A 19,740-nucleotide genomic window follows, 5' to 3' on the forward strand; every position below is an offset into this window, starting at 1 on the left:
GTGTCGTTGCTGTAAGCGAACGCGGCTGTTTTAGCTCGCGACCTTTCTTGTAAAACAATATACAAATATATATATATATGACGTGCCTTCTACGTCCAGCTTTCCCTTTCCCCAGAGGAAGCCGATACTTAGCTCTAGTTGCTATCTGTCATATCCCGGTTCAGTGGCTCCGTGTGTTGTCTCCCTACCGGAGCAGGGCGGACTGCGGCTCCGCAGCTCGTGGTGTTTCGGCACCTTTTACGAACGTTGGGATGCCAGCGTCAAGTGTGACGGTACAGCAACGAGGTGTCCCTGTCATGACTTTCACAATAAAAGGCAGAGTAGCCCGACTCGTCCTGGCGGACCTGATTGTAATGGAAATGAAAAACAGAATGAGGGGAAACTAATGCAGAACCCCCCCAAAATTATTCTCAATTATTGTTTTATCAACATCACAGTTTAAAATGTTGAAAAGTTCGAGGGAACTTATGGAACAGATATATTATTAGCTAAATGAATCACTGTGGTAATATTTGACATAGCCAGTCAGTGTGACTGCAAACCGCAGGCTTTTGTTTTATAGTCAAATAATTAAAAAATAAAAGTTTCTTCGCAGGTGTGATTACGTTGTGACTCTTATTTTGAAGGCAAATCGTTTCCGGCAATGTATTGTCTTTCGGTGTCCGACTTGATGGAGCTGACCAACTACAATGTGCTATCAACCGGACGGATGGAGGTGGAAGTGGGGAGGGAGCAAAGAAAGAGCCCGAGGCGGACGTCAGCCAACATACCCCCCCCCCCCCCCACACACACACACACACACACACACACACACACACACACACACAATGTCAATATCACAGGAAGTAGGCTACTGATATGACATGAGATTTTAAACCACCATTATGTGTGATAAACTAATTGTAAACTCACTGTATATTAATCAATATGAGAATGTTGTTACTGTAAGTTTCATTCACTTTATGTTTGCAACGGCATCTTTCCTATGCCTGTTCTGCTCTTTGCGCAAATGTTGCTTTGAAATCCTTATTAGAAATAATGTAGCCCTGCTTTCTTTAGAATTAATAATAATAATAATAACATTCCCGTGCAGTCAGCATGCGCCCAGGTGAGAAGGAAGCACCTGACATCGCTGCAGGGGGGTTAACAGGAGAGCAGAGAATGATCCCAGTTCCTCAGGCAGTCCCTGTCCTTTGCACCCTCTCTGAGACCGTGGAGAGACATGTCTACACAATGAGATCCCTATCAGGGGATCCGATCCAAGGCAAAAAGGAAGTAGCTATTTGTCAAATGGGCATCTAGAACTACAAATCGTATCCACAGCAGCTTATTGTTATTGAGTAAGGAGTCACACAAAAAAAAGATTAAAGAAGGCGAGCGAGAGGGTGATACATGATGGGTCCATGCGGTCTGAAGCCATCGGAATACCAGGAGATATACGTTTTGAAGTCATTATTTTAGTACAGTTCACTGTGCACTGTTGCTTAGCAGGGAGGTCTGTCTGAAAGGGTTTACTTATCTTTGTGGCCTGGGGTCAATACACAGTCTCTCTAACACACACAGAGGTCTTTGCTAAGCCCCCCCCTTAAGCTCTTCTCAATATTTGAGCCTCAGTTCATGTGGTGGATTACAGTGTTTCTCAGCGAGTGTTTTAAAAGTTTGTACAAATGAAAACAAAAAACTGACATTTCTCAAGCCATTCCACTTGGGATGGAGGAAAAAAGCAGCAGAACAAGCAAACATTTTGCCAAAAGTGCAGAGCGTGTGCTCCTTGGAAATCCCCATTGTATAATGTATGGCCTTTTTGCTGACGATACAAAAAAAAACTACATTAACTGACAAATAAAGAGTGTGTTTTAATCACCCAGGCTTTTCCAGTTAGCCACGAGGATCAGCACCTGCATGCGTGTGAGTCATATCGCTTCACTGGTCTCTTTGTATCCAGGTGAGCAGTGTATGATGCATTTGTCTCAGGTAGGATCAAACCCCCAGAGGCTAACATCAGTCAGCCCTCACATACCACGGATCTCAACTGTCTTGGCATCAACCAAGCAAACATGGGGAAATCCCCATCCTGATAGATTTTTGTAGCGTTTGTATTGCGTTGTTTTTCTACAAGCAAACACTGATATTTGTCTCCCAATAACCAGTAGCGTTCCAATAAGTATCACCGTTGTATTTATTGCATGGATTACCTTTCAGTATTATGTTAGAGATATGCTGCAATCAGAAGGCTATATTTTCCTAAAACTATTGTAAATTAATTCAGTAATGCCTTTATTTACTCTACACTTGTGTTACAGCTACAGATAAATGCAACAGCGCTAGTCCACCCTGTCTTTTGCATTTGGCCACAAATTCCCATCCACATCACACCTTACGTTCTCCTTACGTCCTCTCTTGTCCCCCCTTTTCTCACCCAGGGCATTGTGAGGAAAGTCTTCCACAGATGTCACACAAGAATGAAAAAAGGCACTCTCGTGTTGTATGGTACTATTTAAAGTTGTAATGTCTTGGAAGGTAGCAAATCACAGTCTATTTTACAATCATCTTGTGTTATGTCGTTGTCATTTTGTGTTATTAAAACGCTAAATGGACCGTAAATACATTACCTACAACTCTGGTGGATGAGTTTGAGTGAGAAAACCATTCATGAAATTTGAAAGATGTGGTCAATGAAAAAGGTATTCACTGTTGTGTGGACTGCGTAACAATGTTTGAAAAAGTAAACTTAGAAGGCTAATGAGAAATGTGTGTAACCAGTTGCAATGTGCTCTTTTATCTTCCCTTTTGTTTTGTTCTATTCTTTTCTGATCAAGACTAGTCTAGTCTGTTTTGTCGGCACTATGCTGCACTGGCCACCTGGTAGAAAGGCCACCTGCATGCCCATCCAGTAAACTTGCTAATGGATAAAGCATAATGTGTAACACACACACACACACACACACACACACACACACACACACACACACACACACAGCCATGGAAAGCATGCACACCCCAATAAACACATTATGTCTCAAGAATTAAACAGGTGGCCTCAGGTTCCTATGATTACAATTCCAGCTCCTAACACCAAACAATCATGATGGATGATCAGTAATTGTTCATTCATTGATATATCTTTTACACAATATAATCATATAACTATTCTTTTTTGATTTAGTTAATTTTGAATATATAATTTTGGGATTCCACAAGTGAGTTTCTATTCTAAATGGTGCAAATAAAAGGTTAATGCATACTTTTGGGTTTTTCATATGCTCCATTGAATGTCACATACGAGAGATAGAAAGTATGGGAATGTGAGCATGACTGGCCATGCAGATGCATGTTTTCATTTGAAATGTTAACTTCTCGATCACGCTGTCAGGAAAGACTCTATTTAAATATTTGTTCCAGTTATACATGTTTTGCAATTCACAACATATACAGATTTAATGCTTGGTTCCAACTCTCAACGCCTCGTTTCGCTTGTTTCTTGATGTGCTACTCCCCTCTTCTGGTGGGAGTAGGGATATACAACCACAAACTAAGAAGTGCAGCATTTAACCAATCAACTGCTATGTTCATGATAAACCAGCTTCTAAAAAGTTAGTGGTTAATGTGTATACAGAGAGTAAGTGCAGTGTTTAAGGCCCATATTCATTGGTGACAGTGTTAACATACACAAGGAAATGTTCTCAATTGTGAAAGATATCTGTTTGTATTGTCATATGAGCAGGCTTGATAGAGTTAATGCAGGTACTGTGTGATGGACAAAGAGAACAGACAATAATAGGTGCTGAAATTGACATATAAAGTGTCAATCAAGTTGTATTTTTGGAAAGAGTTCCACTGAGCAGAACTGATGCCCCACTGTGTTTAATTCCTCTGTAATTATATTCGGGTTAGTACTGGGTATGCACGCCAGAATCACTGAGCAATTTACATAACAGACAGACGCAAGCGATACAGTAGATGTTTTTAACTTTCTGACTGCTGCTGCTTCCTCTTTTATTTCAATATGTCATTTACATGTTTTGTTTTTTCGACACTTCCCATGAAGCTCTATGACTTCAGCAGGTTTCCTCACTTGCTTTTGTGCTGTTGTCACATCAGCTGTACTCTGCCTCTTCAGACAAAATTATTTGTACACTCAGCAACTGGTAGGCTACGTTTAGATTTTCTTTTGATCAGAACCATATAACTTAGCTATCTATATTGATGCTGATATTAGGCTTAAGTAATATGTATCGTTTACTTAACTAACTGTATGGACATGAATGTAAATATACTTGTTAACAGTTAAGATCAATGAATATGGTGGAAGATTGTGTTTGTACTTCCCTCTGTGTCTGTGTGTAAGGCTGAAATACATGACATGAGAGAGAGGTCCAAGGACATTTTTTTACCATACATTTATGACATATGTCTGTTTTTTTCTCTAAATGAATCCTCTTCACAGGATGGAGTGGTGGCTCCTCTGTTCGCTGGTCCTGTTCACTTGTGCAAATCCATGTTTATGTAAGCATGGCAAACGAGATTTATGTCAGGGTCAACAAAACCGAAAAAGTTCCAATTCCGATCAGGGTCCAAATTGTTGTGGAAGGAAAAATAAACGTGAGATGCTCCAATATATTTTTTTTATTAAATACACTATTTGTGTATATCTTGAAAATCAATAAATCATTTGTTTACTCTACAGATAGGCCTATTAAGGACTCCAAAATTTGTTTGGAAGAAACAAACAACATTCTTAAAAATGGAAACCCCAGGGACGCTATCAAGTAAACATTTTAATGGTGTAGAAAAGAATGCATGTTATATCTGTTGGTTCTTATTTGTGTGAGCATCTGTGTTTGTTTTAGTATTTCACCAGATTTGTACATGGGTGGAAGAAACAGGGCAATATGAAGAATTTGCAAAGGGTTTGGGTTAAGGCATGCAGTGGTTCAGAATTAATTATTTGGTTTAAGGAAAAGAGTTATAAATGAGAATGATGTACATGTTTGTAATTTCCTGTCCTTTTCCACAAGAGCCATGGAGAACCTAGAAGAGGTTCTAAAGGAAACAGAGGTGGATGGTACTACAGCGTTCAGCCAGAGCCGTTATTTGGTCCTCCTGCACAAACCCGATGGCCCCTTCAAAGGCCTTGAAATACATGCTAGTGACACAGAGGTGAGGATGCAAGTAGCATGGCCCTAGGAATACTGAAATATCTCCCTCAGTAAACATTGTAAACATGAGTTTATGGTCTCAATCGCTAGTTTCAAGTCTTCTTCAATACAGCATGATGTTCATTTAGTAAATTATGGTCCATTTAGAGTCAAACAGACCATAAAGTAGAGTATGCTTGAGGGCGGGGCTTCAGTGTTATTGACAGGTAGCTACAACAGCGTTTTATTTGTAACCTTTTTGGTTGCTCAAAATGTCTTGTTTAGCATTCTGTGATACTTAACTCCCCCCTCTCATGTCACTTCTGGTTGCAAAAAAACAAGATGGCGGCGGCCAAAATGCAAAACTGGAGGCTTTAAAATGGCAGTGCACTAATATGCAACTAATATGCTACGTTACGGTGTCTCCGTCCACAGGGCAATGCAACTTCTTATCTTATTTTTTACGGTGTTGAGTATGTCAATGTGTTCTCATTGACAATCACTAATACTCGTTGTAAATCAATGACTAATTATTATCAGGATCCATTTAAAACGTTTGCAATCGGTAGTGAGTTACCCGTCCAGGAGAAAGACATTATGTTATGCGGTGTGCTTTTTTTCATGATAATTACAAGACCCCTCAAATGCTCTCCTCTGCGTCAACCCCCCCACAGGAAGGTCATGGGTCAGTGTCAGCCTCACAAACTCAGATTGGTAGTGAGCATGTATACTGTGTTGAGCCAGCATTGTTTGAAAACGTAAAGTCTGTCCCTGCTGGTGCGATAAGGTACCAATGTATATGTGGGAGTTACATTGTTCTGTTACAAGTATTAACATGGAGGGTTTCCCTGTTTTTGTTTCTGTGCCTCTGATATAGATAATGGCAGACAGGGCTGTCAACAACAGCAAAGTGAGGGTCCGACTGCCGAAAGAGTTGGATGCCGGATCAAATAACACCATTGTGTTCTGCATGCTTACCTGGTCTGAAGCAAACGAGGTCAGAGACTAGACTTTATAGGAGACAATCTGAGGATATAATCATTTTGTATTGTGTTTACATTGTACATTTAAATTAAAGGACCACTCCTGATTCTGCATGTTTCAGCCCAATTAAGATTATTGGTCTAATGAATAAAGCTCAGTGCAGGGCAACACTTATTAAGTGAAAACCAAGGGACCCAAATTATCCATAAGTCTTTGCACAGCTACTCCCTTGGTTCAACTTTAACCTGCAGTTCATGCCATACTTGTGAGTGCCTGCATTTCTGGAGTACAGTGGAAACTTAAAGTGAACATTTCATGCATGTCCATCATTGTTATCATGCTCATATTAAGAAATAGTTGATTATTGGGTTTTATTGGGATTTATTAAGAAGCAGCCCGATCTCTTGTTTAAGTTAGATAACACACAACGTATAACTCAAGCTATTGAGTAAATTATGTTATCATAACAAATTCCAAAAATGGCTAGAAGTATTTTAATACTAGACTCAGGTTGTGAAGACATATCTTTTTGTATACATGTCATATAACGGCCCATTTTTGCTGCATTCGAGGCAGCCATTGGTACTCCGTTAAAAAACAATTTACAGAGACTGCAGGTAATCACCTTGTTGTCCTGACATTTTTGGAAAAAATAAATTCCTATAGCACCTTTAGGAATACGTTTTGTTGCCATTACGAGCTGAGTGATTCAGGAAGTGGAGTGGGTGTGCCTCATAGAGGGGTGAACACGGTTTGGGATCAGTTGGTAAAAAGAGGAACACTTGCTACAACGTTGCAAAACTTCCTTCATGGCCGCCATGTGTTCAATGTTGAGACCCCCAGCAACTCATTTTAACTGCAGGAGGACAAACTGTGTCAAGTTAAGTGAGATGAATACGGCACAGGTTCGTTCTGATAAGATGACCAGCATTGCTGTATTTCAATAATTACATTTTTTCAAATCGTACTCAGCTAGTAAAGCTACTACAACAACTCTACATTACATTTCTGGGAACATTTGCTGTTCGATGTTCAGCCTGGTTTTAATTGTTGCTTCTTTGGGCCAAATTTAGATAATATGGCATTAAGAGAGGGCACCTAGAGCTGCTTTTAAATATTACTGGAAAACATGTTGTAGTGATGAACTACAGGTGTGGCTTTCAAAAAGGTCTGATAAACACACTGGCAGAAATCCGACACAAAAAGAGGAAGAGATGTGCGTTCCTGACAAAATACAATATCCTCAAATGACAGCAAATCACACGAAGGTAATGAACTTTTTTTTTTTCTGAAGTAGAAGTAGTTGCGCTTTTGCTCTTCACTATTGCCCTCTGCAGTAACATGCAAACCATAATTGGTTTTAGGAAGCTTTGAGGAAGCAAAGTCTGTACACTGATACTGATAGACTGATAATACCAAGCAGCAAGAGGATTCAGGAGAGTGATCACATTTGAATTGTCTTGTATAAACTAACTGAGTGACTGTATGTTGACCATGTAGACCGCATTGGGAGGTGTATTATATGAGAACAGACTGGTTGGCCTGAGTGTGCAGGGCAAGAATGTGTCAGGACTGCAGGAGCGTGTCACCATCACAGTGAATCTTCATGTAAATGTAACTACAACTTCCTTCCATTTGTATCTTCAGCCCAACAAAAGTAAAACATTTGAACATACGGACAACGTAAACCCTAATGTAAAGCTAGTATATTGTTGTGTCACAGGATGCCCAAGAGCCCAGATGTGTGTTCTTGGACGTTTCAACAGAGGGTGAGTACGAATAAATTAGTTTTTTTGTTATGAGGTTTATGAGTTGTATTCATTGCGGCCGGTTGGGTACTCACGCATGTTATCCAAATGCGTCTGGATCTGTCGGTGTGTTGTTTTATCGTCAGGATTGAGTTGCGATGGCTGCGAAACCCAGTGGAAGCGGGGTCAGAGCATCGTCACCTGCTGCTGTGATCACCTCACATACTTCGGCGTGCTCATGGTAGGCTGGACCTTCTTCGCCTTACGAGGAACAATTGTATAGAGACAACCAAGTTAATTGAGACTGCATATTCACAGCACAGCAGCGAACAACTGGGCCATGAATCCATGAAATCTTTTAAAAGCAGGTGTAGCTGTGAGAAGCACTACATACAGTGGAAAGCCTTTTAGCACGGCCTCCCCGACTACATGGCCGCCACGGCTTGCCGAACATTTCCCTCAAACATACATTGAAGTGAATCTTGACACTCGGCATTGCTGCCTGTTTTAGAGTTAATAAAGCTGAGAGTAATTTCCTTTGTAACAATGTAACTTCATTTATAAACTTATCATACTGTATGAAAATCCTAATCTTCTCTATCAAATAGAGGTAATGAAGTAAAAAGAGAAAATGTCCCGTGCCTTCCCTCCTCAGGTGTCTTCTCCTGACCTCCCACCTGAACACCAGGAGATTCTGACATACATCACTCTGATTGGCTGCAGTCTGTCTCTTTTTGCCCTGGTCATCACCGTTCTGCTCTTCATCACAAATAGGTCATTTATTCTCCTCAGATTTACCTTCAATCTATCCTCTCACGTATTGTTGAGAACAGCAGCGTCCTGTTCTGTCCTTGCTCCCTTCACTTGCTCTCTTCTTCTGCCCTTGTTTGACTTTTTCTTGCTGTACTGCCTTAACGCCTCTCTCCATGTGTTGCCTGATTTGTTTCCTCTCTTCTTTCTATTAGTTTAAAATGCAACGTGCTTTGCCTTTGCTATCATCACATTCAGTCTCACCTTAAGTGAAATCTGCACATGATTTAACACTCACAATGGATCGATTCTCCTCTGTCTGACAGAAAGGTCAGAGCAGATGTCTCCATGAAGGTCCACATCAACCTGGCCATTGCCCTGATTTTCCTCAACCTGCACCTCCTCCCCAGCCAGTGGGTGGCAACGCTGTCCTCCACCGGGTTTTGCCTCTACATGGCTCTCTCTCTTCACTACTTCCTGCTGGCCACTTTCAGCTGGATGGCCCTGGAGGGGTTCCACCTGTACCTTCTCCTCGTCCGAGTCTTCAACATCTACATCAGGAGATACCTGCTCAAACTCAGCGTGCTGGGATGGGGTGAGTGGAGTCACCAAGGCCAGTCAACAAATGCAGCAGTGGTGGAAGAAGTACTCACATCTTGTGCTTAAGTAGAAGTAGCAATACCACAGTGCAGAAATACTTGGTTACAGTTAAAAGTCCTGCATTTTGCTTAAATAAAAGTAAATTTACTATTAAAAGTAATAGCATCAAAATGTACTTAAAGTACCAAAGGTAAGAGTACTTATTATGCAGAATGGCCTATTTCAGAATTAATAAAGATGGCAGCTAAGCTAGCAGTATATATAGTAAAAAATAAAAAAAATAAAAAAAAATAATAATATATATATACAGTATATGGCTTAGCTGCCATCTTTATCCATAGTAATACATCAAAATGTATTTGTTGATTATGTTTTGTCTCAAGAATCTGAATCTGCATACTAACTAAAGTTATCAAATAAATATAAAAGTGGAGTAAAACGTAAAATACTTGCCTCTCAAATGGAATAGAAGTATAGAGTAGCATGAAATGCAAACACTCAAGTAAAGTATAAGCACTTCAAGATTGTACTAAAGTACAGTACTTATTGAGTAAGTATACTTAGTTACTTTCCATCCCTGCCCCTTCAGTGAAGGCCTCGTTGCCTGGATTCATCCTTGTGTTTCAGGGGTCCCTGCAGTCATCGTGTCCGTGATGGTCGCCATCGACAGAGGCTTCTATGGACGCGTCTCTCTGGACTCGTCTAACCCCAACAGCACCGAAGTGTAAGGGAGAAGCAGGAAATACATTTGCAAGCATGTACAATCTAGACTAATAATTAACAGACATTTATTAGATGTTTTGCATGTGCATCGGCCATCCTGTGTATTTCAGTGTATTTGGGAAATGGTGCACAAACCGCATTCACAGTAACAGCTGATGTTATAAATGAAAATAATCTATTGGCTTAAGTACATATTTACTTACATATTGTTGAATCTTTAGTCACCTGAATTGACGTATTTATTACAGAACTCCTGTTGGATTTCTTTAGCGTACGAGATATAATCCTTGTCCATACCCTCTGTCTCTTTGTAGATGCTATATAGTCAACACCACGGTGAAGATGGTGACTACAGTGGGAGCGTTTGGCCTGGTGTTCGTCTTCAACATGATCATGTTGGTGGTGACAGTCAGACACATCGTGGGATTCCGCCAGAGCGGAGAGGTTCGAGTCAATCTGCACTCTTTGCATTCTGCTATTCTTGTCTTTAAAAAAAAAAAGGATGTTCAGAGTCTGGTGATGCTCTTTATATTTCAGCTGTCAAAATACACCATGAAGCCAAAACCAACAACGAAGTCTATCCTGCTAGCAAATATTGTCCATGTATTCACTTATTAAGAGCCATAGAGCTCCATTGTTGTCCAACGGGTTGGAAAGTATTCATAGGCAGACTTACATGTTGTTTGTTTTGGTCTTCTCGTGGGATTTGTAGACAACAAGGAAAATGTAGAACATCATCGGTCTTATTCTTTATCTTTTATTCATACATTTGATTAAAAGTCATTCTAGTCCACGCCGTCTCCACCCAGCCGTATAAGTGAACTACTGCGTCTCGTAGGAAGCACTCAAAATGGTGATTACGCAATACGACTCCCGAGAGCAAAGCTTTTTAAATAAACTGAAGAAGATCAAATCTGCCTCCATTCAGGAGGAGTTTTCTACACTCATGTGTTGTTGTCACAATACCAGACAACAACATACATGTCACAGTCTCTAACTTAGTAGTTTCTGAACGTCTATGACCTGCTAATGTGTCAATTTTTACACAATATTTCTGCGTGTCAGTTTGGGCAGAGCGACGGTAACAGAGCCAAGCGAGGCGCCTGTACCCTGCTGGGAGTCACCACTCTGCTTGGCATCACCTGGGGCCTGGTCTTCTTCTCGTTTGGCTACCTAACCACTCCAGGCCTCTACCTCTTCTGCATCCTGAACCCGCTGCAAGGTCTGCACAGCCTGCCTCCTTTTGTTCAGCTGTATGCTATATGGTGATGATGCTATACTGTAAAAATAAGAGAAAGGCTTATTGGCTGCATATTTCAGTGACACTTGTTATTTATGCGGAGTTGATCCTCTGGGTTCAGCACAACAACAGTATAGAAAGCTGCACATTGCTTTATAGTCTTTATAATACATATATTTTTTCACTTGATGAACTTCGCACAAAAATGTTTACATCAAAAACCTAATGACAGTATAAATATTATTTTCCACTTTCACTGAGTTAAATCTTTTAACCAACATCAGTCCTGATCATGACTACAACATATGGATTCATTTAATTAACACTTTAAACGCCAGTTTGTTTACACAATTGCACTGTTGTGAAAAAAAAAAAAAAAGCATATTCTAAATGCAAGGTTTTTTTTCCAGTCTGGGATATGTCAATGATTAACCAAAAAATGTATTTTGATGGATAGGAAATAGGAAACCAGGAGAATAGCATACACCCCACGGGGCGAACATGAGAAAATCTGGTGGAAAATAGTAAAAACTATGAAAAAGTGTGGTTTTAAAGGGTTTCAATGGCGACATCTTTTTTTTAAAAGCCACGAATTTCCCCAGAGAGGCACAAAGGTTAAAAGAAGGAGCTGCAATGGTTTGTTTATGCCAGACCATACAGGACACCTTGTCAATGTGTAATGGAAACACAAATTTGTTCAGCGCATGGAAAGCTTCCCAATAAATGGTCAAAGTCTCTGCATTTTCAACATAACAGGATTTTTATTCCTCTTACAATCAGCAGTATTTGCATGATCCTGTAGTCTCTAACACTTCTCTTGTCACTCCTTTGACTCAGGTTTCTTCATCTTCCTGTGGTTTGTGATGTCTTTGAGAAAGACCGGAAAACCAACGACTAACACGACTAGTGTAACACCCAGCACCAACAGCTGAGCCTCAACTCATCACACCCAGACGTTTTTTCTCTTCATGTGTGTGTGTGTGTGTGTGTGTGTGTGTGTTGGGGAAATGTATGCAGAAACACTGTAAAGTTTGCCGTTATCATTTCTGCTTTAGATCATGATGTTTTAATGTTCAAGAGAAGCAAGCGTGCTAGTTAGAGCTAACTCGTGCAGGTGACTGTAATAATAAATGTTCAATATTTTTAGCAACTCTGTGATATTTTATACTATTGTCATACCCTGGTGTTCTCATAAAAACATTGTGGTGAAGGGTTTATTAACATAAACCAGTAGATTTATTATGCGGATGCTAGTCATGACCATCCTAAAGGGTTAGTACAGATTTCTTTGTAAGTGGGGTTGTATGAGATACTTTTCCAACCTACAGTACATGGCGGCTGTCAACAGACAGGAGTACCAGCTCGGGGGCAAAGTAATGTACTGCTGTGGACGGGGTCAGCAGCAAAATGTATTTTAACCACCTAAAAAAAACAATATCAGTTTAAGCGTACGCTATATTTCCAATATTTGCACTACTTTACTTTGCTTCAGACAGCATTTTCCAATGGGGAACTGAAGCTGTCATACCCCATCTATGCTCTCTTCAAAGCTACAAGACTCCTTTCACAAGAACAGTCATTTTACCTCACAGAACACAGGAGTTGCTGGTCAACCGCTGCCCCCGATAGGTTAGTTAGTTTGTTTTATTTGTTTGGATTTGGTGTTTTAAAGGGTCAATTCGGATTCACCAAAGCCCCAAAATAAGACTAACTAACTAACAGATCGAGGCAGCGGTGGACCAGCAACTCCTGTGTTCTGCCTGGTAAAAATGAGTCGGGTGCTTGTGTGCCCGTACTCCTGTCTGTATTTCCAAACTGGGGAGCGTGCTGACCGCCATCTTGGTAATAAGTACCTCATACAACCCCACTTCAAAAGATCCGAACTATCCCTTAAAGGCACATTCCAATGCAGCATAGATGGGATGGTTCCACATTTTTACTTTTTCTATTTTTGGGGCAGGGTGACACAGGTCTTTACCATCTCACTCCTTTTTAGTGAATGTTTCAAGAGAGAATGGTGCGGTTAGTGCGAAAATCCCAGAATGTCTGTTGTGGAAGAGAGGGGAAGCACCAAGGACTTGTCTGCAGGGCACACATCCCCTTTTCTGCATGGTGTCCAGATCTGATCTGGGTCTGATCTGGCATTGACTGAGGTGCTGTGAGAGAGCTATAGATTCTCTGAGAGTGTAGCCTCCTGACTTTATATCTATTGCATATTGTATTTTGTCATGTTAAACTTGGTTCATGTTTTTCACAATGTCAGCGTGTGTGTAACGTATGATGTTTTTTTAACCTTTATTAAATCATGAAAGACTGACACATTAGTACACCTGGAACCTTTACATTCTTCAATGATTTTCCAAACCATAAGGTTATTAATGTACGTGATGGCACATCTCTGTTGACAGACCTGCTTTACTGCAGCAGTGGAATTGAGACTCTGACGTCAGTTCTCAACATGAAAGCATGAAACAAACTCACCGGCAGTAAATTTATTGCACTGATAGAAACATATATTTGCATGGAGCGAAAAAATCCAGCAGACCGAACACAAGCACTGTTGTCTCGTGCTTTAAACTCCTGATGGAGAGATAACCCAACCAGCACAGATCAGTGTTTGTCTGGTTCCTCCTGTTCACTTCAGAAGTAAGAGACTACTCCATGGCCTTGCAGTAATAATGTAAGTATTTGTTAGAATATAATTTTGGTGATTGGTTTTATAGATACAGAAATCTTGGTGATGGACTGCAAATGTCCCTTTAGGTGGAACTGTATGACAGATGCTCCTCTATTTGGCCATCAATAAAAGCCATAGCCTTTTCAAATTTTACCTTTTTGAGTTTTGAATGTTTTTTCATTTCTTTCTGTACTCTATTATCATTAGCAGTGACCCCCATACTGGACTGGACTGAATGGGAGGGCTCATATATGTCACTTATTGCTGTAATGAGTTCAAATCCTTTTTGAATTTAACTATATTCAAGTTAAAATCAAGTGTGGTTCTTTGATAAAGGGGCGATCTGCTTGTATGTCTTTACCACTGGTGGAATCTGGAGGGTGAATTCATATTTGTGGGTTTTTGGATTTCATAGAAAGAGCAGCAAAAGAACAGCAGAGGGCGTCATACATGCAGCTCTGCTGTTCTTTTGCTTTGTTTAGTTGCTTTTTGTCCAACTGTACGTCAACATTTTATAATAACCATCATTAATAAATAGTACATTAGTAGTTAATTGTATCTTAGTTAGGAATTATCATTGATAATGTTTACTAATTATTAGTTTTGCTGTCATTAGTTTGTGTAATTTTAAATAGTTATATTGTATCATAGCTGATAAGAGACGATAATAATTACATTCTGATTATATTTCATATATTATATTAAGTAATTGTTAATGATTACCAAATGATTTGTTAACCTTTCATAAATTGTTTGTAAAACATCCATACACATTACGTAGACAGATGGACCAGAAACCAATTATTAGCCATTGACAAAGTTTTAACTATCTGTCCAAATAATGTTAGTAGATGCTTTACATTCAAGTATTTATTAACCATTTAACAACGTTTTAGAATCATCGGCTGCAACTTTAGCCATCCAAATAATGTTTACCTACCAATTTTGGCTAACCTACCAATTAGCCAAAAGTGGTACAAGTATCTTTTCTGCAATGTTGATGTTCATAGATGTTTTACAAAGTGATTTCTTCATGTTTTACAAATCATTTGGTAATAATTTACAAATGTTACGATGTGGGCAACAATAAATTGTTAAAATAACTTAAATTAAGTTGTAAAATAATTGTAATTGAATTGTTTGTTAACAGTAACATATTAATTTAATGAACTATAAATGTATCATTTATGAATGAGGGTTATCATAAAGTGTCATCCTGCTTTTTATCCTTCCATCAGACACGTATTCAGAGGAAGTACAATGGTTCCCTTACTGCTGTTACTGCTGCTGCCTGAAGCGCTGGCTGTCCGAGGTATGAATTTTATTTTCCATTTTGGTTTCGTACACCAAAGACGGAGTAATGCATCAGTTCTAGATCAGCAAAATTAGATAGTATTAATTTCGTTAATTATGTCTGGCTCTTTTTGCTCTCTATTTCTGACTTCTCTCAGTCTTAAAGGAACAGTGTACCTGAAAATATAAAAACGTAGCTACTACCCAGCCTAGTTCAACACGGCAGGAAAACAGCACACGGTTGGTTATCGAGCACAGCAGAACAAAGAAGAATTGGCTAAACGTTGGTTCTGTAGAGTTTAAAAAGAAAAAAATAAAGAGTATTGAAAGTCTGTGATTGTGATTGCACAAACGGGTCTAATAAAATGCCACTGTAGCTCAGCATCTCTTAATCTCTTCTTTCTTGTACTGTGAATGTATGGTTGCCTGCTTGGAATTTAAAAACAATGTCCTTCAATAAAACGTCAACTAAACCATTAAAAAAAAAAGATGAGAAGTCCTTTTTTGTATCATTGTTACTGAATATTTGTAAAGATGCAGTGAGTTGTTCCTCATCTCCTGTCTCTGTGTTCAGTTTGTTTCAACATTTCAGATGGTGACATTACTATCACCATGGAAAATATCAAGGTGGTGGTTCGTGACATCGTTGTTGAGCAGCCTGGTTACATGAGATGCTTGGCGAATGGCTCCCCCTGCATCTTTCAGTGCACCTCCAACAATTTGTCGAAGTTCAATGAACCGTTTGATTGCTTACAGGCTAGCGTGTCACCTGATGGGGTTGCGGTCAGCATAGAATCATGTGAGTACGCTGAATCTCAAGCAGGCCGTGCATACACTCTAACTCAAAGAGGTGCTGTGCCTGATTCATATCCATCCCCATCCACCCTGTCTCCAAAAAAACAGCCTGATTATATATCTGCACATTAAGTCTGATTCCTCTCTCACTTGGCAGATTACAATTGCAGTCTAAACTTATGCATCAACTCGACCCTCCTGTGCCTGATTGATTCGCTGAAAAGGGAAAGCTCTTACCAGGAGAACATAATGCATCTCCTCTACTTTAGGGATTCGTGTCCACTGCTCTTCAGTAGGGACCATGCAATCAAGGAAGCCTTCATAAGGTCAGTGTCAGACCAGATGCTTCGTGTACTCCTCCGGCTGCTGCTCTGCAGACAAATTTAGTTCACACTGTTTTCTATGAATCTGTTTTTAGCCTGGGCGCTAGTGTTAGCAATGTTGGTCCGTCAGCTGGTCGACCACTTTGGTCCAGACTGAGATACCTCAACAAACATTCATGGTTCCCAGAGGATGAATAGAGGATTTGAACAAAAAAACTACCCGGCAATTACACTAATGTATATAAAAAATATATATTTAGTCACCGTAACGTCACCCATTGGTTTGAGGAATGTACGGTTTTAAAGTTCAGACTATTCGCTGTCGCCATCTTTTAAAAAAATTTTTTAACCAAAGTGACACCAGAAACAGTGACACGAGAGGGTGGAGCTAAGTACAACCAAATGTCTCCATAAACTCATTTTTACATTTTTACAATGTTTACTGAGGGAATAAATCAAGTGAGAAGTAGAGTCATTTTCTCACAGACTTCTATACAACCCCTGAGGCAGTTACTCATGATGCTCAGCATCTCAGCTGGCAAATGTGGAGAAAGAAGTAACAGTTAAAGAGCTTAATACATGATGTCTGATGACTGTTGCTCCAGTATACATATATTGAGGGGTCTGGGGATCATAGAATGTGACTGATAAAAATATCTCAAATTTTCTAAATATTTGTATTACCGAAGAACAGATTGGATATGATGGAGCCATTAAGGTAGCTTTACATTTTCTAAATAAAATCTATCGCTTAATTAGAATTATTTTTCTGCCTCAGGCTAATATTATAGGACTAATTATAATACCTGCGACTTAATATTATGGAACAGAAAACAAAAGAGGAAAATAAGAAAAGCCTTTGGCTTATGAAGAAAACGTTACAAAATCCTTCCCACATGTACAGTAATGTTTTTATTCATGAATACATATGAATAACTGAGCGGTCGCTGCTGTCCTTCCTGTTTCCACAGGTAGTTTGCCTATCATCTACAGTTTAACAATCTTTCAATGCTATTAATGTGACAATAATGCTGGTCCCACAACAGCCCGGCCATCAGATCAGCTGACCAATCAATAAACAGATTTTGATCTCCACTCCTTTCCTCTCCTCTCCACGTGTCCTCCGAGATGCATTTTAAGGGGTTGTAACATCCTCAATGTCTTTCTGCAGTACGGAGAGACAGATGATCCATAACATCATGCAGATATCCAAGCTTAACAGCGGTGACTCCATGAACTACAGCATGAAGAGCTTGTCTCTGCACGTGGTCAACATCAGTGAGGCTGAGCTCAACTCCACCGACCCCAGGATCCAGATAATAGCGCCACAGGTACACGAGCCGCGATGAAGATGGCGCCGATGACTTGAAAAGGAACTGTGACCACAACGATTACATGATGTTAAATACTTTGTTACGTCAGGATGGCAGGAGTTTAGGCAGTTCTCAGCTAGAACTTAATTGTCGACCAAGATTAACATCGGTGATTGTTTTTTGCCACTTTGAAAGTGATCCACAAACTGCCCTTCTTAACCTCATCTCCTTCTTTCCACGGTCAGCTGTTGCCTCAGAACCAGTCATCCATCCCTGACGTTTGGCTGCCTGTGTATAACCTGCAGAGCATCCCTCAGGAGAGCAGGGTTGTTGGTTTGGTCAGCTACATGCACCATAGCCAATTCCAAGTATATCGCTCATCCTATTTATTCCTGCATTTTCCACATTACACATACACACATATATACTGTATGTATATATATAATATATGTACACTGTCATAGAAATTGTCTTTTAGTTTGGACAGGTAGAAATCTCATCAATGGTTCTCAGGATAGAGCTACTGGGCAAACAATCCTTTCGTAATCTGGAGACGCCAATCAAGATGACTTTCCGAAATGTTTCACCCAAAGATATGGATGTAAGTCTGTCTGTGCGTGCATGCTTTCACGTTTTTAGCATCGATCTGCTTCGATAGTTCGATTGGTCTAATGATAGACGGTGCTGTATGCTGCACAGATTGTACAGATGTAAACAATTTGACAAAAGTTTTCATAAGATTGACTTGACTTGATTTGACTCTATTTTGATGACGGCACGTGGCAAGCCATGTTTTCATGCTTTTGTGTTTCAAGAGTTCTGTATTTTGTGTATTTTTACAGAAAGACTCCTGGTTACAGTGTAACTATTTTGATGAACATGGTAGGTTGTATATGTAGTTTATTGTTCACAGCAGGATAAACAGCAAAGCATTATTATTATTATTTGTATTATTAATAATAATATTAATAACAATATATACATATATGAATAAATTATATATCTATATCAATTATTATTATTGTTGTTATGCCTTAGCTTGCATTTTAAGACAGCTTGAAGTATTATAGTGTCTTATTTTTTGTGTTTAAGTTTGTCAGCCATAAATTACATGTTATAACCCTTATTCATCGTACAACAAAAGGGTGTGTGTATATAAAAACAATTTAGCACACACACACACACACACACACACACACACACACACACACACACACACACACATATATATATATAGTATATATGCTTTTTATTTCTATTCATGCAATGACAAGTGATGTAAAGTGGAATGTTTATTGTTTATATTAAATGGAATAAAAACGGATTATTTCTGCATGAAAAGATGAATGTCCCATCTTTATAGAATTATGTTTTATGACAGCAGCAGAATTCAACCTGATGGAGATAACCAAGTTATCGTGTGTTCATGTTTCCAGATTGGCGCTGGAAAACAGATGGATGTGAGACCATTGTCTACCCAACTGAAATTATTTGCAACTGTAACCATTCAACACCCTTTGCCGTCCTACTGGTGAGAAGACTCTCTTGATTTGACTGACTTGTTCCCCATGATACATTAACCCGTTAGTCAACCCTTTACTCATTATTTAGTACTGTACCGCTTCATTCACTGTTGAAAATCACTCTCTGACTTGTCCCCAGACGTTTTGGTTAACCTGTAAATTGGAAATAATATCCACCGGTCCATATTTTTCTGCAGATGAGACACCCAATTTCAGAAGTCCACTGGAAAATCCTGTCCTCCATCAGTTACATAGGCTGCGGCATGTCTGCGTTCTTCACCGCTTTGTCCCTCGTCATATATGTCTTCAGTCGGTAGGTATACGTGTATTCTGTGCAGCTAGCTCTCAGCTGATGTCCAAGAGACGACCGTGTACTCGTTCTCCTCCTATCTATTCCTCAGAAACTGCAGAATGGATTTCTCCATCTCCATTCATGTATCTCTGAGCGGGGCCTTGTTCCTACTCAATACAACCTTCCTGCTGACCGAGTGGGGGGCCACGGTGGACCGGGACTGGGTGTGTGTGTTTGTCGCGGCCCTCATGCATTACTCCCTGCTCTGCTGTTTCACCTGGATGGCCATAGAGGCACTTCACCTCTATCTGCTGCTGATAAAGGTGTTCAACACCTACTTC

At 39.8% G+C, this 19,740-nt stretch overlaps 1 protein-coding gene across 1 annotated transcript; it reads left to right on the forward strand.

The window, feature by feature from the left end:
* Positions 1-7,369: 7,369 nt before the first annotated feature.
* Positions 7,370-13,507, forward strand: LOC142969765 (adhesion G-protein coupled receptor G2). Its single transcript, XM_076109766.1, has 10 exons — positions 7,370-7,390; positions 7,623-7,736; positions 7,846-7,891; positions 8,017-8,111; positions 8,526-8,644; positions 8,947-9,215; positions 9,848-9,944; positions 10,258-10,387; positions 11,009-11,165; positions 12,021-13,507. The coding sequence occupies exons 1-10, from the start codon at positions 7,370-7,372 to the stop codon at positions 12,113-12,115; spliced, it is 1,143 nt and encodes a 380-aa protein (XP_075965881.1). The 3' UTR covers positions 12,116-13,507.
* The last annotated feature ends 6,233 nt before the right edge of the window (positions 13,508-19,740 follow it).

The sequence above is a fragment of the Anarhichas minor genome, unplaced genomic scaffold (assembly GCF_050575085.1).
Source record: "Anarhichas minor isolate MPS153535 unplaced genomic scaffold, ASM5057508v1 ptg000042l, whole genome shotgun sequence".
Taxonomy (NCBI): Eukaryota; Metazoa; Chordata; class Actinopteri; order Perciformes; family Anarhichadidae; genus Anarhichas; species Anarhichas minor.

Coding starts and splice junctions, on each gene's coding strand:
- LOC142969765 (XM_076109766.1), top strand. CDS start 7,370: ATGACAGCAAATCACACGAAG. Junction 9,945..10,257: donor AACCCCAACAGCACCGAAGT/GTAAGGGAGAAG, acceptor GTCTCTTTGTAG/ATGCTATATAGTCAACACCA. Junction 10,388..11,008: donor GATTCCGCCAGAGCGGAGAG/GTTCGAGTCAAT, acceptor TCTGCGTGTCAG/TTTGGGCAGAGCGACGGTAA.